Source organism: Semicossyphus pulcher, unplaced genomic scaffold (genome assembly GCF_022749685.1).
Source record: "Semicossyphus pulcher isolate SPU_LCO1_2020_fin unplaced genomic scaffold, fSemPul1.0.p SCAF_18, whole genome shotgun sequence".
Classification (NCBI taxonomy): domain Eukaryota; kingdom Metazoa; phylum Chordata; class Actinopteri; order Labriformes; family Labridae; genus Semicossyphus; species Semicossyphus pulcher.
In genome coordinates, this window is record NW_027211691.1 from 3,227,303 (window position 1) to 3,254,683 (window position 27,381).

The 27,381-nt window shown below is 44.9% G+C and overlaps 1 protein-coding gene across 1 annotated transcript in view; it reads left to right on the forward strand.

The window, feature by feature from the left end:
- LOC138595814 (partitioning defective 3 homolog) overlaps positions 1-27,381 on the forward strand; it is a 409,339-nt gene that overhangs the window by 321,892 nt on the left and 60,066 nt on the right. Inside the window, exons 21-22 of the mRNA XM_069667257.1 lie at positions 1,343-1,471; positions 9,745-10,047. Coding sequence (XP_069523358.1) covers positions 1,343-1,471; positions 9,745-10,047 — 432 coding nt within the window. The remainder of the gene's footprint in view (positions 1-1,342; positions 1,472-9,744; positions 10,048-27,381) is intronic.

Below are 27,381 nucleotides of genomic sequence, written 5' to 3' on the forward strand. Positions count from 1 at the left end.
ACACGACAGGAGGGTTAACAACCAGTGTTGCTGAGGATCTCGTGCTACTCCCAACAAGTGTGAGCCATTCACTATAACCCTAATGATACCATTTGTATCTGTATCTGTGCAGTGACCCTTTCCCTTCACTGTCATTTCCTTAATTCCTCAGTTTTTTTAAATAATTTGCTTGCACACAACACTGATTAAAATATATGAACAAACACTGACTCTTCTGTATATGCTGCACAGATGTGCTATTTCCGAATTGACCATGTGCGATTCCTGGATATCTGTCTGTAACACATCCTTTATCTGTATCCGGCCTATTTTCACTTCCTCCACAGGTGGCAACATTGTGGAGCAGCAGGAAATTACATCACACCAGCATGAACTTCCTGTTCTTTCTCTTTAGAGAGAATTTTCTCTATCGCTAAATTCTGTGTAAATGTATGAGGTTGGCACACGGTCTTGGTGTTATCCACAAGCACATCGTTGTGAGTAAAACAGTCTCAGCCAGTGGAGTCAGATAATAGAGTTGTCCATGTGTTGTGTGTGTGTCTGTCTGTTTGTGAGTGTGTAGCCTTGTAAATTTACTGTACTCCATGTCAGCTGCATGCCTCCTTTATATTCCCCGTTCCTCATCATTTTCTCACACCCTTCAGTCAGCCAGAGGCTCCAGTCATTCATTCGCCCAGCACCAAGCTCGGCCGTCTGGATGAATTTACGATCATCGGCTTGGCTTATTCTCACCTCGCTGTAAAGCTGTAACAGATTTACCACCACCGCTGTGTCACTCCCGTCATTAAAATGTAAAAGTTTGCGACACTGTCGAGAAAGTTACAAATGATGCCAGTGAGCACGGATGTTTCCTCCACTTACAATTCGCCCGGTTGCAGGTAGTTTGTTCCCTCCTCGGTCAAAACTAAATCATGAGCTGTCACTGCTCCATCACTCTAAGTCAACTCTACAGCTCAGGGAGAGAACAGGGAGCTCATCCCCTCTTTTTACTTCCTCTTAACGCCACACACTGGGTGGAGACTTGGCAGGAAGGGAATTCACTACGTTGAGTTATCTTTTGATATGTCTGTGCAGTTTGATTGCATTTATATGAAAATGTCCAAGTTATTCTTTCAATAACGAAAGGATGCCTTTGGAGACTCCTCCCGAGCTGCTCCCCGGTACATACCCGACCTGAAGATTTTGACAGTCTGACACTTTAATTTCCTACGGAGTATTTCACCTGAATTTCCCGGACAAAGGAAGAGACATGCTGCTGTAAAAAAGAAAAAGCTCATATTGGGTTGGAAATGAGTAAAGCTTGGTCTCAGTTAAATCCTCTCTGCCCTTCTCTATTACTCAGGTTCGGAAAGCACCGGAAGGATGAGCGGCCAGGAGACAGGATGGAGAGGAAGGGCTCCAGTAAATCTAAAGCTGAGGACATGCAGGCGTCAGAAGAGGAGACCCTGCGGATGAGGCTGGAACAAGAGAGGTGAGTGCTCAGACATAGCTGTTGCTCGCTAAAAGCCTGAACAATTAAGTCGCAGCTCAACGAGAAAAAAAAAGAAATCACTGCTGACCGGAAAATTAGCAAACAACCTAATTAGCAAAATGGCGGAGCAAGGTTTGGAATTTCTGGGAAAGCACTCAGATGTCAATTTGTGAAACGTCCTTTTCTTTTATATCAGTACATTAAATAGATCATTTATGGATTGTTGTTGCCTCTGCCATTCAGAGGCGCTGACCTCCTAATGGTGCTCGGAGGCCCCTGTGGATTTGGCATGATTGAATGGTGCTCATTATAATAGTGAAATCGATGTCGCTCTGCATTTGTCTTCTCCTGCAGCTCCCCCAGGTTGTTAATCGCTCAAGAATACGCTGTTCCTTTTTGTCCACCCCCTTTTGGCTCCGTGTCCTCTGGTGTTTGTGGACATCAGGCGGCCAAGAAGAATGAGAGGAGGCATTGGTTTTACCATGCTCTCATCTCTCACAGACAAGCCCAATTTAATTCTCTCCTGCAGAGAACACAATACTGGTGGCAGGGTGAATGAAAAGACAGCTTGCTGCCTCCATTGTTCGCCACCAGCCAAATGAACTCAGTAATCAAACTGGCGCTGGTAATAACGGCTAATTGAATAGAAACAATAAGGCTTGATACCGCTCCCTCTTACGGCGAAGTGAAAGAAGGATGCATGGCTGTTGAAAATGCATGCTACCACAGACACAAACAAATCATTCCAAAAGCTCTCTCCCCTGCTGAATGGAACATCTGGAGGCCTCACTCAAAAAGCCGTGGCACATGTCTTTTTGGTATTCAGCTATGACTTGCTATGAAGGTCTTCTCCTCTGTGAACCCCCCTGGCTGAGGGCCCAACACATTTCCCTCAGCGCTCCCTGGAGACTGCCGGGCCCGGTTCTCCATCCAGATCTGTCCCCTTTGAGAAGCTCCCAAAGGAGCGTCATGCTATGCAGCTGAATCGACACAGGCGCGCAGTGGGCATGAGATGTGTAGAGTACATGCCCTCCAACCCTCGTCTCCCCACAAACACATTTGTGCTATTCAAATCCCATTTCGACTTCTTTTCTTCCACCACTGTCACCCAATTTCTTTGTTTCCTACTTTGTGCTGGGGCACGTTCCCATTCCCCGTCTTGTTTGGGTCCGTTCTGCATGTGTGAGCTCCAGTCTCAGCTCCCTGTGCGGGAGGGCAACCTTATTTTTTCCTTTTATACCTGTTCCCAAATCCCATCACTCAGCCAGGCTGGGATTGTCCCTTAGTTAATGGAAACGGAATCCTGAGGGAAATCGTCCTTGGTAATAATAAACCAACCTGCCATGAAGACCAGTCGATATTCAAAGCATCAGGGTTCAGCGAGACGACAGCTCAGAAATCCATTACTTCGTGTATTTTTTGGTGGCACTTCTGTATAACACTCCCAAGGTGCTACATTTGATTGTCGTCGTTCTCAGCTCAAGGCACATACTCTGATTGATTACATTGCTGCCGCGGAGACAGGGCCATTCAAGAGTGCGTTTATGAAATTATGGATCGGACCGTAACGGCTTTCCGAAGTTGGCAATCGTCAGCGAGCACCGTGTGTCAGCACGACCCGACATGGGCCGCAGCCAAACTCCCGGCTGGGCTGACATTAGCGATCATTAATTCAAGCAGACGGTTTTGACAGGGGCTTTTAGTGATTCAAAAGAGGAGTCAACGAAGAGGTGAGGCAGATTAATTCATAAAACCTGCCCTCTCTACTCTGCAATAAGGCGGCTACGGCCATATATTTAAAACTCTGACCTTGATATGATTCATGCAATTTATGGTTTGGCCTGCTCTCCTTACAGACACAACCCATTTGTTTTGAGCTTAAATGTTCTCCTCCATCGATATCTTGTCGACTTCTCTTATGGACTGAAGATGATGGAGTTCATAAAACTTCACTGCTCCGGCACAGTGCAGTGCATCCACTTTATGGAGAGTGCTTATCAGCTGCATTTGTTTTGCTAAAATCTGGCAGATTGTATCCCTCTCCTGTGATTGACTGTTTCATGTCTCATCAAGGCAGCATTAGAACCTGCGGCTAGGCTGATCTCAATCTTTGTTCAGCCCAGCAGCAGCAGCCATCGCTGTGTGTTCCCTATGCTTGTGGACAGCACCCCTATCTGATTGGCTCATGTTGAGAGGACTGTGGTCAAAACAAGCCCTCTGATTGGACCCGGGGTGCGCTGGAAAGCGGCTATGTCTGTGGCCTTCTTTCAGCAAGGCCATGGGGGAGAAGAGGAAGAAAGAAACACAGGGATGGTCGTGTTGTTCGAGCTTCTATCAGTCTCGGGCTTATCTCTGCACGTGCTAGCCCTGGAACTATATTTTCCTGGCCAAAAGGGGAAGCACACAAAGACAACCTGACAATGTTCTTTCTTCATTTTCTGCCTGAACCGAACTCCATTCTCTGTCTTCCTCTGTGGCAGCTGATTATGATGTCCATTCTCTCTTATCAGCTTGGCTTCGGATGGCTTCTAATCAGCAGGCCAGCACTTCACTGCCACTCTCCTCTTCCTCTCCCCGGACCACAGCAGAGCACATCCCTGATTCTTTTTTTCTTAAGAGGTCTGCTTCCCCTTGTTTGTTGTTCGACTTCCTTCTGAGTCCAGACAAACAAACCCTGAGCAGTGTTTCTGGCTCAGGTAACACCTTTCACAAAAACTGGATTCTTCATTTGACAAATAACTAGTTCTTTTCTTTTACCCTCAGCGCCTCTGACAAATAAAGTAATTTGCTCCAAGGCAGATCTTTCTGTATTTTTGTCATAGTGATTATGGACACAACATTATCTCTCCACTTTATCAAACCGTCTCATTATTCCAGTATCTTATTGGAGTCTAATTTGCATAGACAGTTCAAAGGAAGCTCCAACTGGCTGATTGGGAAGTATGATTGCATTTGTAATTATATCGATACCTACAGCAAGTTAATGCGATTGTTACACTGGGAATTAACACCACCAAAACTTGCACAATTATCTCTGTGATTGCATTATGCTGTTATGGGCCAAGTGTCAACAGAAAAGATGGGCTATCTGCGGTTTGCGATTCTGCACAGACAGCTGCACGGCGAGTCACTTAAGCACTTTGATTAGATTCAGATACATGCTGCCCTCCATCTGCACTTCAGAACAATAGAGCGTGTTTTGGTGGCGGAGTTATTACAAAGAAAAATCTATTCAAGACAGCTGGATGAGAAAGTAAAAGAGCAAATACATTCTGTTTCATCCGCCACGCTAACAATGCATATTGAAGAGGCAGGCTTTCAAGCTTCTAAGTGTGTTGACTTCAAAATGAGTCTCTGAGAAAACAGACAGTCTCCCTACACCCGCCCCACTTTCCTACCCGTCTCCCCCCCAGCCTCCCTTGGGTAGTTTTCACATTGACAAACATATGGAGAAGGAGTCTGCTGGCTTTGTTGGTCCAGAAAAACAGCCCTGTTGGATAAACAGTGAGATTTATTCAGTGTGGAGAGGAAGGGCTTGAGGTGAGCTGACGTGTTGCTGCCAGTTCACACCAGGCCTCTCATTCTACCAATATAACGTGTTAAATAATTACTGCACATGACAGCCTTTCGCTGAAAGGACGCTTTAGCAACAGTATCATTACAAATGAGGTTTCAGTAGAAGGTGAAGGGCTCAATTTAGTGCGATGGATAACAGTAAAAACAAAAGGAGGGATGTTAAAGAAATTATGTGATCAGGCCGACACATCATTTTCTTGAAGACACGGTCCGTCAGCGGATTAGTAGTTGAACTTTATCTGCCCTGAAAGCCTCAGCATTAGACTGTCTAGACTGTCTGTTAGCCAGGAGGAAATACCTTTTGACTGCAATGTAATCAACCAAGTAAGTTAGCATTGTATTTTGTACAAAGGTGCATGTGGGGTCATTTCTCTTTCCAAGATTATAGAGGAAAAAACAGACAACACATTGACACCCAGAAGAAACCAGGCAATTACTGACAAGAGTGCTGGAATAATCTTCTTTTCTGTCATCAGTGTAATTAAAATGAAATTTAAAATCCACCGCGGGGCTGCGAAGAAGCACCACAGCTCAATTGTCCCCGTTTAGAAAAAAAAACCCTCCCCGGGCTGGTTGCATTAACAGCTACAGTGTCGTCTCCTCTGAAACATAGTATCTGGTAAGAGGAGAGGAGAAGGGCTGGTAATTGGGGCTGTACAGTAATAATGTGTTTAGTGTGGGCAGCACTTTCCTCAGTGTTAACATGCTGGGCCATTAATTGGCTAATGGAGTATATACGGTACAGCGTGGGGTGGTCTCTCAGGAGGAAGTGGGGGAAGGAGAGGAGTTAGACGTGGAGCAGCAGTTGCAGGTTGCCCAAGAAGAACGCAGGTGGCAGGTGTGGAGGTAAGGTTCAGAGCTGATTAACGTATCACAGAGCAGAAAACGGCTTCCATTTTGTTGAGGAAAATGATGCAGGAAGTTAGACTGAGCGGTTGGGCAAAGTACAGTCCAAGGAATGACTATAGAGACAGAGGTTTGCAGTCCAGGTGTTAAGTTTACACTTCTGTAACAGAGAGTTACGGTCATGATAATAATGTCTGTACATATCTCATACCTTAAGTCAGTGTTTATTTACATCTACATCGTCTTTAGCGTCTTAGTTGATATTAAACACTGAGTACATTTTGAGTACGAGCCGAACTTAAAGTCCAGCTGAGCCTAAGTTTTGCAAGTAAGAAAAAATGTTCTACTTGATAATAGCGATAGAAGAAAGGGTATTACTTTACATCCTGATGGGAACATGAACATCTGCACTAATGTCACAACAATCAACCAAAGGGTTTACAAAACATTTTCGGTACAACCAGAAGAGTCAGCCTGATGGTGGCACGAGATGATCTCACCAAGTTATCAGGATTAATCGACAAATATGTGTTGCAATCCGTCTATATGTTGAATGTTTCACAGGTTAAAAAGTTTAATAGCTGCCTACAAGGATTCATCCACTGGTGCACATGCATGTGGGGACCTAATTTCATGGTAATCAATCAATTAGTGATATCTTTAGTCTTAATATCTTTGCGCCACACTGCTAATGTGCAAAAGGCTCAGGTAACAGGAAGACGAATGAACAGTGACGTTTAACCCGTTGCCAGGCAACGACCGTTTTGCCTGCGCTGGTTCATAAAAAGTGGCGGTTAAAAGTTAAATGTTTTAGCAGAAGCTACGTTTCAGTTGTTATATATATAGTTTCTGTTGGCAATTTATATCATGATATTGTAAGTTAACCAGCTGTTTATGAAGCAATTAACGAGCTAGTACCACACTCCCTCGTAATGTTAGAAACAAGAACAGTGCCTGTGCACCTGTGTACCTTTAATTTAGTTAACAATAAATGCTCAAAGGAATCCCAGCCTCCCGCGTCCTGACTAGACACCCCATATTCATTACAGCTGACATGCCAGAAATGCAAACTGGGTGGCATTTCCTTAAGATACAATATTCTAATGCAAATGTGTGTCAGTTCTAGATGACGATGTTGCAAAAGTGCTAAATTACACTCTTGGCAAGTCAATAAGCGCAGATAATATCAACTTGGATATGTAGTTGTGTAGAAGGATAATAAGTTAACATTGCATGATAGTCCAGTGTGAGTTAAAAGAGGCCTTTCACTGCAGACTGGCAGGTTTGGATGGTCGATAGGATCTCTGATCTTCGGACCACAAGAAGAGTCGTGACCTCTCCCTTGAAAGATGTGGAAATGATGACGCATTGACCCAAAGCTGCTTCTGACAGTTGATGAGAGTCTAAAAGCAGATGCTAATGCTGCTAATGACAAAAGCATGACTCACATCTTTGGTATTTTAGCTTGTTAATTTTTTTATTGGGATGCACTTATTAGCTTTATCCATGTCAGACTCCCGAGGCTTGTAGGAGAAGTCTCTCTCTTTTAGCGTCATGTCGCCAGTCTAGCCGAGGCCATTATCTCGTCCCAAATGTCAATATTGCCGTTTTTATGAATCCGATTAGTCCATAAAACGCCGGAGGGTCTTGAGATCCCAGCGGACTTCCGTGAACCTGTGGTAACATCATTGTCTGGCCCTTCCTGGCAGAGATCTGACATCACTTTAGCCAGATGGCAGGTGAAAGGGCTGCTGGGAATTAGTGTTTTTCAGCCTGTGAGGCTTGTTTCCTATTTCCTGACATCACAAGCTTAAGCGAGACCGCACGGAGCAGACACAACTGTGCTGTGAGTTGGTACTTTCCATATTGTACCTGCTCTGCGACAATGCAAAAACACAGCAAACCAGCTTAGAGGCTTTATAGATGACTGCGTATCATGCAACATTGCATCAGGCCTCCATCAAAATCTCATTCCGCAGATAATGCTGAGAAAATGGGATTGTGGACGGCTAAAAATAAACAAGGCAGTTTATGGGTAGGATGTGGGAATTGGGTTAATCCGGCACTGAAAAATGGTGATTGTTTGAAATGTGATTACCGTTATTAAAATACACAGACATGGGAGAGAGAGTACGGCTGGGGGGGATTCTAGCTTTGTTCCAAACCTGTCAATCATCTGTGAGAAGCCGTGCTGGAGGGTCAGAGGTCAGCTATAACCTGAGGTAATAGGGAAGTCTAGCACCAGTGGGAGGTAGCGTGCTTGTGTGCATGTGTGCTGATGTGTGTGTTACCCTGCAGCGGGGATACAACATCTGGAACCAGTGAGCAGTCTGGTGGCTGCTGCCAGGGTCACCGCTGTGGGAGGTCAACCCCCTCCACCCCTCCGCCTGTCCTCAGCCCTTCTCCTCTTTACTCCCCACTGTCCTCCTCCCTGCTCCTACAGTGCCAGCTCCCCTCGCTCCCATGCAGAACCATGACTGAGTCTTGTTAGCTGTGGACAGATGGGCTTTCACATGGAACCATTCTAGGAGACAGGAGAGGCCCTGTGAAAGGCTCCGTTGTGTGGAAGTGGTCCCGGGGAGTGGGACGGCATGGAGGCAGGGGGAGGAAGAGGATGTCGTACTGTATTCTTCCCACCTCCTGTTGTTAGATCGGTTCACTCGTCTCTGCCCTCTAATGGCTCACAGAAAGCCACATATTTGAATAATCGTGCTTGGCCCCTCATTTAAGACATTTCTCTTTATCCTCATTCCTATACATTTGGGAATGCTTAGGAAGACAGGGAAGTTTGAGACAGAGAGGCCTCTTCCTCAGGTTTGGACTGATCAATATGTGAGATTAAACTTGAATGTTGGGATGCTGCTGTAAGCTTCTTTGAGTATTGGCAGGAATGTTACAGTCTTCTGTAACTCCATCACTCTTATGCTGACTTACACACTAGGCTCTTATTTCCTCAAACACCATCAAGTTCCTGCTTTCTCTGCCACGTCTTCACAAATAAACACATGTTATCCATGAGCTAGCATCTTCGTCGGAGCCCCCTGGCGCATTTTATGAAAATGTTTCCAATCTTGTAAAAGCAACATTAAAACTGGATGTGCTTCCATCAGCATGGCTGGCACAAATATACTACATAGGCTCCCTTATCATCAAATCAACAAACTCTCCCATTGTATGAAATAGAAAGAATCTTTTAGGAACTAATGGATATTGTTGTTGGGGTTTTTTTGCACTAGCTTAAGTCGGCCAATCCAAAGGCAAAGCAGCAGTTTTCAAACCATTGAAAAACTACTGATACAATGTTTGTATTCGTCAGCCTGGTCACCTGAAAATGTGTTATCTTTAAAGTATTTATTTCACACAAGAGTCTGTTAAGTCTCTATCGCAGAATGAGGTAACACCATGTAGATTGAGCCTGTGGCCTACTGATGAAAGCCTGTGCATTTGCAGTATCACAGACTGGGTGTCTGGTGCGACTTTCGCGTTAAAAATCACAAGCAGCACCCAGTTAGTGACGTGTTTTCCATCAGCCAGCAGTGGTTGGTCTGCCAGAGAGGGTAGGCGGAGCTAAGCGGCTACTTTTCCGGTCTCTGCAAGTGTTGCAAGTAAACAGTAATCTACTATGGCTGAAGAAACAAAGAAAAGATGGATGACTACAGATACAACTTCAACAAGAAGTGAAAATCCAAAGAAGAAGAAACAAACTCGACGCTCAGATGAAGCAAACAGTCTTAAAGTCTCCTTGTAATCAAATTAAATGACCTGTCTTAGCATTATTTTTTGTTTCCCAGATGATTTGCACACAAACACTCATATCACACATATTTCTCTCTTCAATGTGTTTCTCATAGAATACAGGCAAAGACACGGGAGCTCCGAGAGAGGCAGGCAAAGGAAAGGGAATACGCCGAGATCCAAGACGTTGTGAGCCGCACCTTCAGCTCCGATGAAGAGCACACCTACGCCGGCATCGGATCATTAGACTCCTCGGTGGACAGCAACAGCATAGATCCTTACGCCCACCCATACCATCTCCCTCAGAGTCCCCAGAGCCCTCACCCTCCTGTGGTCCCTCAGGCCAACGGTCCGCCCTTGGAGGCTCTGTATGCCCAGGTCAACAAGCCCCGCAATGGACGACCTGCAGCTCCAGACAGGTAGGGGGCACCAAAAAATAGTCCATACGCAGTCGTTGCAAGGCTGTTGACTTAACATACACATCAGCAATAAGGATCAGCAGTGTGCTTTGTAACTCTCTACCTCCCTCATTCATTCGACACTAACTAGCTTTGTGCCTTGTGCTAGTGCTTTGCAACAATCTTGTTCATTTACACCTCATCTATAATGTATAAGCCGTCGTATGCTTGTGTTTGTTCCATTTCACTTGTCATGGATGACACACGCTGCACGGAAAAACAATGAATTTCACTCTGTGTTTTATCACTGCCTCATCCCACACGGCCTTGCCCAGTGCGAGCAGGTAGAATCCAGAGGCAAGGTAAAACAACAGCAGCCTATCAGTGGTTCTCCGTGTGTTAGGATTTAATATCAGGCACTTTTTTTTTCATTATCCTTGGATCACAGGTAATCCTCCCGGCCTCTCACACTCTGAAAGTCACACTGCATGCGAGTTCAGCTTGTTTGTCGCTGGGGGGTTGTATCGCTCATAACCTCCGTGTCAACACGAATATTTGATGTGACCACAGAATCATGCAGAGCTTTGCTTTCATTTCGCTGTGTTCATAGTCGATTGCCAAAAGGCCTCTGTAAAGTTAGCGTGTGTTTTTACTCTCTTTCTGAAAAGTATTACAGCTGGACCAGAATTCTGCTCGTTGGGCTCACAGCGGCCCCAAAGCTAATACCTAATGAACTCAACCCTAAAGACAAGCTGAGCACCTACAAACAAGCCAGCAGCAGCTCTAAAGCATCGGAGAGACTCTGATTATTAACCTGAAACTGCTTTAGGCAGTGCATTTACTGGTTTCTGTCACCATGTCTATTATTCTTGGCTGACCGCAGGGGTCATGTCTGCAGCGCGGATATCCAGGGGTAGTTTCGATTAGTTTAGTTTATCTGGCTTTTACTTTGAAAAAGCATACAGGAAGTGTTGACCTATTTACTCTCCATGCCTGTGACTTTTCTACAGGAAGATATGTTAATATTGCTGTCAGAGATCAACAGGACTCATCACGGTTCATTTTCACCGTGTAATTGGCCGAGAACCGCGCGCGGCCCACTGTCAAATTAGGAAGCCTCCTACTGTCTACATTTCGGGCACCTCAATCGCGCAAGGTACGCGTGTGTCGCGCCAGCATTGTAAAGACTGTTTTCATGCATTTCAAATGAAAATGAACACGCCACGCTTCCAGTGTTGCCCACAAAAGCGCACATTGACCTGATGTGTTCAGACATACTAGTTTTTGACGTAGTTGGAGAGGAGGAGACTTCAGTTGATAATTTGGCTCCCAGAAAAAATGAACAAACTATGCCATAACAGGGCTGATGCTCCTGCATAACTGTGTACATTGTCCACAACTTTAAAACTAAAGATTTGACTGACAAAATGTGAGTCAACTCGGAACTGTTGATGCAAAATCGTCAACTTTTTAGGGGACGGACCTACATCCATACTTTCTTATGTGATGAAGACGTAAGCTAAAGTGACATCCTGGACAATACAATGCTGCAACCTCAACACGTTTAGTGTTTAACCACAGTCCACTAAACCTTCAGTAAAACAATCTAAATGAAGTTATGATAAGCAGGAGCCATGCCAGAGTACCTGCCAGTAAAACATCCTGTCAATTTAACATTCGATTTAACATTTCATCTTCCAGAGTTCCTGAAGTATCTACAGAATTCTGCACAAGACGTCCATATATACAGCTTGTTCCTCTGAGTTGGAGGTGTTATTCAGGCTGCAGATCTCCTGTAGGTCATATCCAGTGGTGACAAGTCAGGAGATTTCTCTCCCCATGGTGTCCAAAACCTTTCAGGGTGTTATTAATGGATCGGATAATACCCACCTCCTGTGATTGACAGCTGTCACTTGGGGGCCTGTGACCTTTCGCTGCCGGGCTCAGGTGGGGTGGGGTGACCATGGCAGAGTGCCTCTGTGTGCGTGTGTGTATGTTCTTTAAGAGGATTTTCACAGGTTGAATCTCCATCCTGTAACAGCCCCCTGACAGTCAGAGTAGATATGACAAGGTTATCTGGCCTCTGATAGCCGGCTAAATCCACGTGCCCGTACATCCGGGCTTAGCGAAGGCCACGGATCCATATGTGTAAAGTGAAGGTTACCTCCACCTGTTTCCTCAGGATAGCCTTGTTGTGTCACAGCAACTGTAAACTATCCCACTTCCCAAGCAGAAGTCGGGGTAAGCCTGGAGGCTATAGTTAAAAAAAACAATGCTTGCCAATGAGCCTGTGTATTCAGATCACAAGACTAAGATGTCTGTCAGTGATAGACACAATGCTATTGATTCTCAGTGGGAATATCAATAAGCTCTGTGCAGGGATACAGTATAAACGCCTCAACAGAAGACAGCCGTGTGAGCGATTACTCTCCAGATTCATTACCAGAGGGAATTTTTTAAAAGCAATCTGCTTAGCAGCTTTCACACAGAAATAAAGAGCGAGCCTTCTGCACGGGGGCTTTAATTGTAAACAGATGCTTTGCTACTTAGAAATGATTTAAGAAAATCATTTTTCAAGTAGTTTTGGTTGCTTAAGTTTGTTCAGATTACGCCAAATTTCCTCTGACCATCTGGAAGCTGTTCCATATTGCTGCTTTTCTTATCTTACAAATTGGTGTAATATCTTTTTAGTTTGGAAAAAGGAAACAATATGCTTTTTTATAAGGAAGTCTCACTTTCCAAACACAAACTGCACGAGAAGAAGAAGGTTTATCTTTTCCTTCCTGCTCTCTCTTTTAGCAGTTTCCTGGAAATAGTGAATTCTCACCTTCACAGGTTCACATCAGCATAAAAAGCTTAGTGCTGCATGTTAATTATAAACACAAGCTTATATTTAGTTTGGGGTCTGAGCCTTGAGTATTGATAGCACAGTATGGAGTTTTATTTGCAGGGACAGGATTAGCTGTTGCGAGTGTTGTGATTTGATTTGAAATATGCGCCGCATGTTCGACACTGCATTTTTTTTTGTTATTGTTGTTTTGCACCTCTAGCTGCTTTGCATATCTTGTGTATGCCAGCCCGGCTGTACGCCTGTAATATTTGTCTTCCTGCCTTTGAGATATAATATGCACTGGTTCTTATTTAGCTCAGACGCTTTCTATTTACAATTTGCAAAAAGGAGCTTGAAACACATTCGGATTCAAGACTCCTGTCACTCTCCTATCATAACAAACATAAACAGTCATTTGCATTTCTAAATTAAACGTAATGGAACTTTCATTGTTGTATATAAAGCACCAGCCCTACAGAATTTGCAATCATTCTGACTGTTCCATGTATCAAGACAGCGAAATTGGATTCTGAACTTTTGTTTTGCCATTTATCGAGCCAGTATGACTTACAGTTTCTCCGCTCTCTGAACCTGCCACTGCTGCTTACAGCTAATGTTTTCAAGCTGCAAAGACAACAAGAACTTCCTGTTTGAAGGTCAGGAAAAAGGACGTAGATGAGGGTTGCTCAGGGAAGGCCGCCCATTCCTGGCTGTCAGTCAGTCTTCAGTATGAAAGAGAAGAATGAGCAGCATTTAACTCTGACCTGGATCCTGTTACATCTTCTGAGGTGGGCCCTGGAGAGACACGCTGTGATCAAAAGGCACATTTAGCTTCCTCACTTACACGATGTTATAGAGTTCAACATTCAGACATCTGTGAGCGAGCTAGCATGCTGCAACACATCTGACTGAACTTCAACACAACATGCTATAATGTAACCACCACTGCGGTGGTTTGAGCGTGCCAATGTCAATGTCAACAAAACGGCAGCGCTCCATGTAGGGCTGATTATGCCGCTGGACAAGGTTTGCATGATAGAGGTGTGACAGTCAGGGTGGGACACATTGTGACTGATAAAACCCAATCAGAAAAGGTGTCATCATCATTTCCAAAAGTTTCTGCCCGTACAATGCAACCGCAGTTTTCAGCATTAAGTTATGTTACTTAAAAACGTAGCAGTCTGACGTAGCTTGAGTTGAGATCTTCATCCCAAGAAAGATTTGTCTATGTGTCCTTAGTCCGTCTGTTTCTACACCTTCGACTCACAAACACACATAAAATCAAAGTGAACCCACTGCTCTGTAGTTGGCTTGTTGACACCATCTCCTACAGCATAGTAAATTACATTATACGGGATGTTACCATGGTGGATGCCATCTCCTGATTATCATATGACCTCTAGAAGCATGGCGTTACTGCACAAATCTTACCTTGTAAAATTGGTTCCAGGGAACAAGTAAATGGGAGTAAATTGGGTTAAAATTAGCCGGCAGCCTTCCCTTATTTATCCGGCTCTGCTGGGAAAAAAAACACCAAGCGCCGAACAGACGCAGCGAGTGTGTTTGAGGATGACTGCACTCGAACTAATCAGGATCTTACATCTCAAAGCCACCTCGTCTAACGTTCACATAGCTGAAAATACATCAATCAATGCCGGTGTACCCAGGGGTTCCCATCAGTGTGTTTACTGTACACTCCTGCATGCTGTCATTACAACACAGCATTTTCAGTTTAATAGAACCCAGTTAACTAATTAGAGACACTTAGGGGCACTCTGGTGGATGTGGGGAGGAGCTCCTTTTTAGGGGAGGTTGGGCACCACATGTCTGCAATTGCCAGATACTTTACAGGATAGTTGCATCTTTTTATACTTCAGTGTTTACACACATGTGCATTCATTTTATGCCATAATAAAGACATTCACGCATGACTGGCCAACGCTACACTCGTGTTTATCCACTAGAGTTAATAAGAAGAGGCTGCAGCTGGATAAATACGCCTCTCTCTGATAGACCTCGGGTAATGGAGCCCTAATGGGAAGGTCACTGTGACTGTAAAGCTGGAGTGAGTCAGACCTGAGCCCATAAACCCTTGGAGATACAAGGACCCCTGGTTGCTGTGGGCGTCCAGAGATCCTGCCCATTGGGCCGTATCAGGTTTTACAGTTCGTCTACGGGATCACGCTACAACAAGAGCTCATTTGACAATTTATTACCAACCTCCACGTTATTAAAGCTGGCAGCACCGGGGGTGTTTTGACAATGCTGTCAGACTCAGTAAAAGTGAAGGGCGCCAATAAGAATCCAGGATTTATTCACGGTCAGTTTTGTTAAAACCTTGTATAAAGCAAAGGTAAATATCATTTCCCCCCTTAAACCTGTGCTGTGAATCCTGAGCTCAATGTAAACCCTGAAACACAATGTTTTCTTTCCCCCTGTTTTCTTTCACGTTATATAAAAGTGAACCCAGCAAAATGGAATGACCTCATTTCTCGACAGGCAGCTGACAAGTCAAACCCCTCCATCTGCCGAGGGACCGTGGGGTTTGGGTGACTGGCGTTGGATGCTGCGTTTCAGAACGACAACCTGACAGGTGCCGGGCTCGATGGGATTTGCGGGAAGCAAGCGTGAAACAAAGCATCACCTTTGAAACTCCAATTTGATTGACTGCTGCTCCCATTACCCAGTCGAGTTTCTAAAGCTCCTTAGAGCATGGGCGAGGAAGAGTCGGAGAGACACAGAGAGGAAGAGGTGGGGGAAACGGGTAGTAAAAGATATGGAGCTCACAGAGCTCAGCAGTGCAAAGCCCTTGAAGTCCTCTGCAACTCAGCTGCTCCAGAAAGGCTGGCAGGCAGGCAGGCGAGAGAAAAAAGAACCCAAAACTCCTCGACTGAAGAACCAGTCGCTGTGGTGTTTTTCTCTTTGCTTTCTCCACACTTTAATTCAGTCAGAACCTTCGCTTTGCATGGTCTTCAAATTGGATTATGAGGTAGCTAATGCATTTTCGGCAGCTGATAAAAGGTCAGGCTTTTCATCTCGGGAGAATGTTTGTGAGGCTTCGCCACTCAGCGGCTCGAAGACGGCGGCTCGAGAGGTGGGAAATGTTCATGCGCGGTGAGACAAATACTTCACACCTCACATGAAGGGTCACCTCCTGTTAAAAAGACAACCTTCTGTTTGTCAGAGCCACAGGCTGATTTAGCTCCCTATAGTTCAGCTCATCACCACCACCAAGTGTTTCTGAATGACTAAACATTAGAAAGCCTTTCCTTTGTGGCACATAATCTTCTGCAGTATTGTTTAAATGGACCATTGGATGACTCGATTACAGAAATGAACGACAGCGTTCGACCTCAGAAACACGATCACTGAGCCCGTTTAAAGTAATCGTTGTTGTTTATTGTTTGCCGTCTCCTGTTTGGCGTCTGTAATTAACTCTACAATCAACAATCAGTCTCTGTGATTTTTATAGTCTATATTTTCATTTAGACGCAATCAAAGTGAGATTAACAACACTTTCTGACTGCAACATCTGTAGCTTTGATTAAAACCCACCTCTCAATAATTCATTGGTAAACAAATGAATCTTTTACGAGCCCTGCGTCTGCGTGGAGGCTTTAATAACAGCTCGTAAGTCTCTAATAACGTTGTCCCGCGGGTCCCGAGGGAGTTAAATTGATATGTCTGCTTTTAATGCCACACATACATACATTAGTGGTAACTAATTACATGTGACTTACTCATTGGTATCTCTGTTATTCCAGAGTGTTTTGTCTGGAGTGTCCGGTTCCTTCACCTCCTGTCGGCTGCCAGGCAAAACAAGACTGAGTCAACGCTGACTGTATCACATGTTATCCCCAGGACGAGGGCAGCATGCTTTGGCGCTGCCTTTTGTTTGTGTCTGACATCCGCCAGTGTTTTCCATTACTCCCTCGGAGTGTCCTTATGTGGGTGTGAAATTAGTGTCACAGTGAGTGTGTGGAGTAGTGCCTTCTCCTGCTCTAATTGAGAATAAAAAGAGGGACACTGAGGTGATGGGGAGAGCTCATCTGCGAGCTCCTGTCGAGAGAGCTGTCTGGATGAATCCTCAGGTCAGCAGTGGTTCCCGGCATCTGTAGGACATCTCTTTGCTGCTGAACAAGTGTAGAGGATGTTTCATCCCTCGTACAGCTGTGTAAAAAAGCTAATGTAAACCCTGTAGATATAGGTTACAAAATGAGGGTTCACGCCCCATTCACTGACACATTCACACACTGACTTTTGCCCTCTCCTGCAGCCTGCTCTGTGCTGCGGTGATAGTGCAAAAGGCCCTAATGCACCAAATGCACATCAGCCTTATCTCAGGGGTTTTACACAGATAGCTGTGTGTATCTTCCGGGCAAAGCAAGTGAATTATTTTTCGGGTGTGTTTTCATTTTTTTTAACCCTCCTGCTTTGGAGAGAAGGCCCCTGTGGGATGCATGTGATGAGACGGAGCACAGAGAAGGCAATTTATCCTCCGTTTGTACCATTACGTTCAGTTAAGAAAGCAAACAGCCTGAAAGCAGAGCGAGCGAGAAGGAGGGAGAGAGAGAGCGATATGAACCCCACCTCGCTTCAACTCTACACCAAGTGGATTGAGCTGATTAAGGTTGAACGTACAGTATGTATTTTATCAATGTCTCTCAAATGGGAAGCCTGGAAGGCATGCGTACAGTACCTAATGAATTTCAGAAGATGAAAGGAATGGGGAGTGTACCATTTAGTGCAGGGGTACCCCAGCAGAGAAAGCGGGAAGTGGAGATTGGAGGGAGGGAGTTTTAAATTTGGCCGAGGGCTGCCGAAGCCTCGTTTGTCGATCGGCACCGGAGGGCATCTCATTCCCCGCAATCAGCAGCTGCAAATAGACGGTTAATCCCTCCTTTCTTCCCCCGAAGGCTGCAGATGCCTGACACCGTAACTTGACTGTGCTGCGCTGAGAGGAGATTAACAAAACAGACAAGCATTTATCAGCCTGTGAGGTTTTTTTTCCTACAATTTAGAGTCATTGTGATGATTTGTTTTGAGAATGTCGCAGCGACTACATGGGAGAGAGCACGAAGAGAACATGCTGTTAGCAGATGTGGGCTGCACTTTTCTATGAATTAACTTGAATAACAAACTACGGTGCGCTTGTTACCTACATATGAAGTTCCTCTGTGAGAGCGTTTGCTGTTCACATGATAGATAACCCAATATCATAAATGAATCACGGGTTATCTCTGCTGACGTAGAATCGCTGCTTTCATCCCGGCAGCTGCTGCTCTCTCACACAGCCGCACCAGAAATAGATCAGGTACGGGCTGTGATTGAGAGGCAGGTGACTGTGTAGCATGGGTTAGCACTCTGAACCGTGTCAGCAAGCAGATGACTCTCACGCCTACTCGTCCTCCGCTGAAAGCAAACACAAACATACACATGAAGGTGAGCGCAGAGAGTCCGGCAGGGACGCTAAACTGCTTCTTCTGTGAGCTCATATTTGCAAAGTGAAGTGAGACCGGGGACGTTAATGTTTACTGGAAAGTGAAAGCTTGTAGAGGCATCAGGGAGTATTTAAGGCTTCCCCCCTCCACACACACACTAAATCTAACTTGTGGAAGACAAGATAGCCCAAACTGGGCGAAAGAAGAGATGATAATCCACAGAAGGCACCGGTAGCGCTGGTTGATCCAATAGAATTTTACGGTAGGACTCACAGTCAATCCCTTATTGCCATAACACCAGAACTGAAGTCATGCTTTGTCTTTGAAAGGGTTAAAAATCCATAATGTTATAAATAAACGAGCTAACTAAACAGTATAGACAGAGCAGATTTAGGCCTAAAGTTTAATACTGACCAGCGGCTGCTGCATTAATTACCAGACTGTGTCCTGAACACTGTTTTCTAAGTGGTCACTGGGGTACAGCTGTATCCAGAAGTTAGTGCTTTTTAATCGAAAGCCAGCGAGTGGGTACAGGGCACATAATTAAATTCACCTTGCTCACATCTGAGCCAGCAAGCCTGTGCACTCCACACAGAACAGCGCTAGTTCTCTCTATTTTAAGAGCAGTATCCATATTCCTTTGTCAGTCTGTGCCATTGTCGTTCCAATCCCCGCGCCTCCAACAAGCTCCCAGCGGCAAATCGGATCTCAGCGAGAGCCTTTGTAATTACAGGGAGCTGAATGGGTGAATACGTCCCAAATCCGCACGACCATCCAGCGTCACATTCCATCTGTCTTAAGCCTCCTTCCGACGTTTGAGATCGACTCATGAGGAGGTTTTGAAATACTGCACACCACGGCCTTTTTCTTCTGATGGTTGTGTGACAATTCTGTAGCAAAGTTTCTATTACTATTATCGTGTGTTTAAATGTAGTAAAAGTAATTGTTTCTGCTATAATAACGGTCCATTCTAATTAAACATGCTGATAACATTGCTGTGTGGATGAATAATCATCAGCTATTGTTGTGGTGCATTTAAAAGCTGCAGTGTATAATGAGAGAGCAGTGTAACATAATGTCAATGCAGGGAGAAGAGTTAGGGAGAGTCAAGTGATATACCGTCTTATAAAATAAAACAAGAACTGTTCAGGTTTGTAGAGGTTTTCATGGTCATACTACATCTACAGAGTCAGAGGAAAAGCAAATTTCTCTGCGGACGCTTAACCCTCAAATTCCACAGGATCCGTCTCCGGTGCGTTCCGTGTGCGCCGCGACCTCCAGAGTCGATCGCGCTCATTCAAGTCAATGCTCGTGCTTCCACAGCATTGAGGGACCCCGGAGACAGACCGCGGCGCGTCCCAGAAGCGTCTCTCCGCTATGCTCCGCTCAAGATACGCGCCGGGTCTATTTTTGACGGAGGCCGCTTCAAGCATGCGTCAAGCTGAACAGAGCAGATCGTTCCAAACAAGAAGTCAGACACAAAAACAGCACACAGCATCCGGTCATTTCAATATAAAACACCATGTACTGACCGGTACAGATTCCCGTTTTTTTCTGTTTTCTGAAAACCTTGAAAAAAGAACTCTTTTAATTAAGTAGTGTACTCAGCCATGGTAGAAGCACAAAAAACACGGAATGATCTCCAAATGAGCAGATAATCAACCTCGGAGGTGCAAACTCAACTGTTGTTTGTGTGTTGCTCTGTTTAACATTCATGTTATCGCGTGATTTCTCGCGTGATGATGTAGTTTCCCGCTGCGGATCAGACACGCTTCCTGTAGGCAAGGGCTCGCGCTGTCTGACGGATCAGAACCATGGCGCAGGCGGAATGCGCCGGACACGGATCCTGTGGGATCCAGGCCTAAGGAGGGAAAAAAAAGAACATTTAAAAATGGCAATTCCAATGGAAAAAGGGTAGACAACAGATGATTGGCAAACGACGAACTGACACAGAGACAAGGGAGCACAGAGGCTAAATAAACTTAGGAGATGAGGCTTATCAGACACAGGTGAGACAGGTGAAAACAATAAGGGCAGGGCACACAATCAAACAAGTGGGAAACACACAAAGGCAGGAAGTGGATAATGACAGGTGACAAAGTAAAACAGGAAGTGATCTAAACAATGAAACACAAGTAACATACTTAACTAAACAAGACTAAATTGTAACAAGAACACAGAAATAAACTAAACAATAAGAACTCATGACACCAAGAGACAAAGTAAAACAGCAAATAACTCATGACATCATGCTACTTCTAGACATGCTAATGAGTAACTAGTAAATGGTGAATATGCATACCTTAGATTAAAGTACAGATGTTAGTTTTGGCACTCCTTTGACTCCGTACATCTCTGGTGTCACATTGCTGGACGCCTACAACTTGAGTGTTGTATATCCAAGCAAGCACAGAGCGTATAACCCGTGGTCATGTGCAGAACATGGTGCTCATTTCCTGACTATTACTCCATCATCAGCCAAAGCTCGGGGGCTTCTCTGTGTTTCTATCCAGCACAGACTCAGCCGGGGCTGCAGAGGCCCTCTAGCAAAATAGGACAAGTGCTTCATTAGGTCACCTGAGCTGGACCTGTTTGAGCTCACTGCGGGGCCTAATAAAACCCTGTGGGGGCCACCAGACGTTTCTAATGCCATCAGCATGCCTGTAAAAATGCTCTTAGCCCCTGCAAACAGAGTAATGGCGGTACACGGCCCTGTTGCGCCGCTGTAATGGGTTAATGATGTCATCACGGCTCATCGTGGAGCCAAAGGTTTCAGAGTCTGGCCTCTTTTCAAAGAAAGGCAGAAATTATTTAAGGGGTCACATCAGCATCTTTGAGATTCCACCATCCTCAGTGAGTGCTGGGTTTGTTTGTGCCAGAAGACATTACTGGAGAAGTTAATAACCAACGGCATTTTAACCCAGTCAGCCTTATTGAATTGGCTCACTGATTGGACCAAACGCTGTCGAGGTCACTCGTAATAAGCTCCACTTTTACTTTCCCTCGCCCGCTGTTGTTTTCCTCCAGCTTGGTATTGCGTCAGAGATATTCAGCTTTACAAAAATGCCATCAAGTTATCAGATGTCTTTTCTTTGTAGCAATTCAAGACAGAAATGTCTGTCGGTTTGAAGTCTGATTTAACCCTATGAACTCTTCAACAGAACCCAGTAAGACACAAGACCCAAAAGAAAGACGGCTCTACCTTTAATGTTTTTTTGTTTTAATTCGTTTTGGGAGCATGTAAAATATGGACCGTCTGAGGACACCCCTGAGGACCTATATCAAAGGGTTAAGCATCAATTTAAGCTGCTTTGGATGGGAATATTTCAAGATGTGTTTTTCTGTGAGAGTGTAATGTGCGGCTATTACCACCTAACACACCCGTGTGACTGTGGCCTCTCTCTGCTCCTCCATCCTATAGCTCCACGGCCTCTCTGTCTGATGGTCTGTAAGCGTCCCAGTGAGAGACTTCATCCCAGAAACACTTGTCTTCCCGCCATGATTAAACATAAAGAATAATCCCCATCCTGCAGTTATATGGCCGTCATTAAAGGCTCGCTGCCAGGCCGACCTGCCGTCGGTTTCAGCCAGGATAATGGGCATGTTTTAGTGGTAGTCAGGGACGTCAATTAAAAACCGCATTGGTTTTTATGACCTTTTGTAAGAAGTTGTGGTTTATCCAGTGCATGGCAGCGAGGGCTGACGGGGTGATAAAGGCTGTGATTTCACAGCAGTTTATGGGATTGTGTTTATGGCCGGAGTATTGTGTTCGTGTTTGTGTTGTGGTGTGGGTGTGCGCGCGGAGTGAACCATTCTTTCCCCGGCGTGTGCTGGTGTCAGTTATTAATAATGTATCACAACAGACTGGGAGGATGATGGTGCAGGATGACTTTAATAGAGTGCTTGATGGTGGGGCTTAGAGGTCTGACTGGAAACATTACGTGCTTCTCAGATGATGAAGCTGACTGTGGCAGAAAATCAAACTGCTGTTGCAAATATTACATCCATAAAATGACTTCTGGTTTGCTGAGGTAATGTGAGGTAATTGTGGTATCTAAGTTTGCAGCCCTCCTCAGGGAGGTCAGAGGTCGGGGTCTCTACAGTGAGACTATGTAAAGACCTCAGCAGTGTGAGTTACTGCTCTCTGGTTTGAACACGCTACATTTGTAGTTACAGTTTATACAGGAGCACAAAGATTTAAAGTATTTAAGCTGCTGTTTTCTTTCATTAGTTAGTCGTTACATTCTAGATGTCTGAACAGTTTTCCAAGAAGTAACATATGTTTTAAATCTATGTTTTATGTAGCCACCATGATCCGGTCCTGCCAGTGTGATTATAAAAAGACTTAAATTCAGTCCCTCCAAGAAGTTGGAAAGTTGCATTCCCACAAATTCATGCAAATTCAACCAGTTGCCACAACTTTTTCACAACCATTTGTTGGCCAGTTGCTGCACCTTGTCCACAAATTAGACCAGTCATCCTATTTCTCCGCGTGCGCGAGGTCATTTATGTAACCAAACTCACTTCTTTATTATCCAAAATATTCCCTGAGGTCTGCAATGTTGTACAAACACCTTTTACTGTGTTACTTACTTGTATAGGGACGAGTATGAAGAAAGTAACCCGATGCCACACACTACAGCATTTATGGCCTTGGCTAATTGGGCCTTTAAAATACATAAAATCAACGACAAATACACAAGAGACAAAACAGACCCAACCATAAAACAGATATAACAACACAGGATACGAAATACAATAAAACTTAATGTAAAACAGGAAGCACAAAATCAAACATGACCGAGCCCTCTTGAAAAACAGTTTCAGTTTGAGTTTAAAATGCTCCCAGTCAGGGTCCAGTCTGAGCTCTGCAGGTGAGGCATTCCACATAATGATCCGTTGAACAGAACAGGCGCTTTATGGTGCTGGTTTGGCTTAGCAGTTAAATCAGCGACCATATACAGAGGCTACAGTCCTCAATGCGGCAGCCCCGGGTTCAACTCCCGCCCTCGGCCCCTTGTCGCGTGTCATGCCCACTCTCTCTTCCCCTGTTTCCAGCTCTATCCACTGTCCTCCCTCTAAAATAAAGGAAGAAAAAAGCCAAAAAAAGAAAAGGCGCTTCGTCCAAGTGATATTGTACAATCTACGTTACTGATGTGTGTGTCATCACTGAGTAATCCCCCTGTCTCTTATCAAGTGCTTTATGCTGCCGCAGCAGCCGAAATAAAGACCAGAACAGTACATGTAATAAATGATGTGCATATATTAGCATTTAATGTGAATGCGCAGGGCAGACTTTGCTTTTCATGGCTATTGACTTTAGTGTCACTCATTTTTACACATCTTATTTGGAGTCCTGAAATCAACCAGAGGAGATGTCAGGAAGCAAACAGCTCTCTCGGCCAATAGATGGCTTTATTGGAGCGCTCGTCCCGGTCGATGTTTAATGTGCTACACAGAAATCTTAGGCAATAATTCAGCAGAGAAATGGTCTCTCTCTTTGGTCGTTGAAGCTTATGCAATGTGACTCCTTGCAACCAGTGGAGCTGCTCTCCTGCTTACCATTAGAGAAGCTGCAGGTTTAAAAGAAACATGCCATTGAGTTGCATGATGGGAGTTATTAATAGCTCAGCCGATAATGCCTCAATTTGGAGCTTTTTTATTCTTATCTGTGTCGATTTGTTTTGATTTCTGATAGAAACTCCAATCAGAGAATATTTACCGTCTCACTGTTTCGTCCTCCTGCTCCCTGTAAGCAGTCAAACATTTCTAAATCCTCCCACATGGCGATCTGCGACAACAAAATCTTTTTCTTGTAGGATCATGTGTAAACTATCGTTCTGGCTGTTGTCTCGCGATGTGTCTCCATAATCACAGTAAATCTCCGCAGACATCTGTTACACAGCAGAGCCCGACTCGCGGATAAAGCGAGGTGCTACGATGTCAGAGCGTATATCACCGGCGCTGTGGAGTGATTCTTCCAATCCATGAGATCATAAACTGTGAGATGAAGAGGTAAGAGATTTCGTCATGGGCCGTGGTACCTCACAGTTTCCTGAAGCAGCTCTTTGTGTGCCTCTTTGTCATGGCAGGGCGCCGTTAGGAGGCACATTCATGTCAGACATTAAGCTTCTGGATTATGTGTGAAGCCAAATTCATCATCGTTTCTCCGCACTTGACAAACCGCCTGTTCTTTACGGAGCAGCATGACATTTGCAAAGTGAACTAAAATTGATATTATTGCTACTTTCAGTAATACCTCTGAATGTTCTCTATAATTTTTCATCACTTATACAATTTCTGCTAGCAGTAGAACGCCATAAATTGATAGCAATGGCTCCGGTCCTGCAGCAAGAGTGATTTATAAAAGTGATTTATAAAAGTGGAAAGCATTTGTCCCTTGAACGTAACATGCCGCAGCTCCATAAAAAGACAGAGAACATTTGAGTTTTAACATGTTCACTCAGGTCGTGTCCTTCCCCGTTACACAGTTGTTCACATCTTCTATTCTGCTTCATTAACGCTCCTTTCTGTCCGTCTACATTCACTCTTTTTTCCTCTTGTATTCTTTCACTTCCCTCTCTCCATTTTCCCGTCTCTCTCTCTCTTTATTCCCATCTTTCTTCCTCAGTTTCCACCAATGCCAGGGATACTGAACGAGCCCTAGCTATCGAGCCGTAATGAGCATGTTCGCTAAAGCACTGATTCATCAGAACAAAGAGCAGCAGGGAGAGAGAGAGGGAAAGGGATGGATGACAAGAGAGAGAGAGATGTTGGAGTGTACCCTTGAATGGCTTTGGACTGTAAACCCCTACAGCTTCCTCCTCCTCCCCTGGTTGTATTTTTCCTAATAGCCTCTTGGGCTATTTCTGGGTCCCTTTTTAAATGGGAGGTGGGTGGGAGTGAATGCAGCTAAGGGGAGGAGGGGTTGGAAGGAGGGGAGTGTGTGTGGTGCGAGGTGGGGGGGTTAGTATTTGGCTCGGCAGAGGCAGTGAATAAGCACTCTGACTCGCAGCAGGATCAGGGGTGGTTGTGTGTGTGTGTGTGTGTGTGTGTGTGTGTGTGTGTGTGTGTGTGTGTGTGTGTGTGTGTGTGTGTGTAGAGGCTCTCTGTTGCCACTGGAAACGAAGGAAAAGATGCATACGCACGCACGCACACACGCACGCAAACCCCCGAATGTGGAACCTCCAAAGCTGATTAGTCAAACTTGTGATTTCCAATTTCAAACCAACGACACAAATCCCGCACTTAATATTCATGCAGAAAGCGGTTAGGGCCCCTCGCCGTCCCATGCTGCCCCAGGGCTGTGGGGTTGGGCGGTGGTGGGGGGCGAGTGGGTGGAGGGGTGGAGGGGGTGTTGCCTTTTAATCAGCTTAGTTAAAAGGATGGAGATGAGGAAAAAGAGGAGGATGACAGGGAGAGAGAAAGTTGTGGTTTTTCGCTACTTGATTGGGTCGGTGGTACGTTGGTGAAAGCAGCCCACACACACACACACACACACACACACACACACAAACACGCACACAGAGGGTGCCTATCTTATCTGGGGGGGTGACAGAGTGACAAGATGACCCCCCTCGCTGCAATAACACACCCACTCATGTCTTGTCTCATTCAGTGTGGTGGCCTGGAGGAGGCCAGTAAAACATAATTTGGTGTTTGTTTTGTGTGTGTGTGTGTGTGTGTGTGTGCGCATGATTTTAGGCCAGCTCATGCTTTTTGTCAGAGAGCACAAACATGGTAAACAGGATTACTGCCGTATCTGACAGACGTCGCTTCTATTTTAGCGAGGGCGACTTTAGCCGTGCCACTGTTTGTGCGACTCCCCCGTCTGAGTCTTTTAACCTTGTAATCAGGATGGCATGCTGTGTCATCATAACTTCTCGTACAAAGAGAGCTGGCAACCACGGAGGGATGAGTAAAAGAGGCAGCGGGAGAGATGAATGAAAGGGAGAGGAGGAGGGACATCCACAACAAAAGCATGCAGGGATGTAAAAAGTGAAGGTAAATAAGCTAAAAGTTCACACGTCTCATATTTGTGTTTTGACATTTGCACCCTGGAGCTGTTTTTCCTCGGTCTGCTCTCCTTTTATTTACAGGCTTATGGCATTGTCACCATGTCTTAGCTATGGTTGCCATATGTCGTTACTTTCAGGATAAGTCGGGCTACTCAGACATGCTATCTAACATTCGCCGTGCCACTGCTGCTGGACAAGTTTGATGATTGTTTGTGTGAAAACATTGTTTGGGTCTCTTGCCTTTCTGCACACGTCTACAATGACTGTATATGTGTGTGTGTCACTGTCCCGGGGTGATAACAACTTAGTATGACATGATGAGCCTCAGTAAAAAAGTCATTTTTTATGTCTTGTGCCAGTCCTAAAGCTTTGATTGATTACTTCTATGTCTATCTATCTTACTGCTATGGGTTATTTTAACAGGTGGTATATTGTTACCTTGAAATCAGCGCATTATATCTTTAAAGAGCAGCTCCAGTCATGTTTTAGGACATAAAATGCCCTGCTTGAAATAATAAATTGTGTCGCATATGTTTTTCCTCCTTCCTCATTAAAAATTCCCAAATCTGCATTGTCCCCACCCACTATGCACATTTCCAACCGCCCCCTCCACAACAAAAACAAACACATCTCTGCCATCGTTTAGCCGCAACTTGTTGGAACTTCGCTCGCTTTAAATGTAGTAATCAGTAGCAGTAACGTTAACGTTAGCAGTCAGTAGTGAGTTTGCAGAAATGACAATGACGGTTACAGCTGGCTCGCGCATCGCCGAAGTGGTTGCCATAGCTTGCACATAATGATATGCATAGCGTCACCCCGTCCATTAACGGGATTGGCTCCTTAGGTTTGTGACATCATAAACCTGCCAATCTGAAAACGTGTTGTTCAGCCTGTCCTTGGCACACTGCAGGTTAAAAGCAGACAGGCCCAGCCATGGAGATGACTGCTGATGTTGTCCCTGATATGTCTTGTAGCACATGAAGAACACCACATGGAGATGTTTACAAGGTTTAACACTGGATTTTACCTCGAGGGGGGCTTTAAGAAACTGACACTTTTTAAGTCT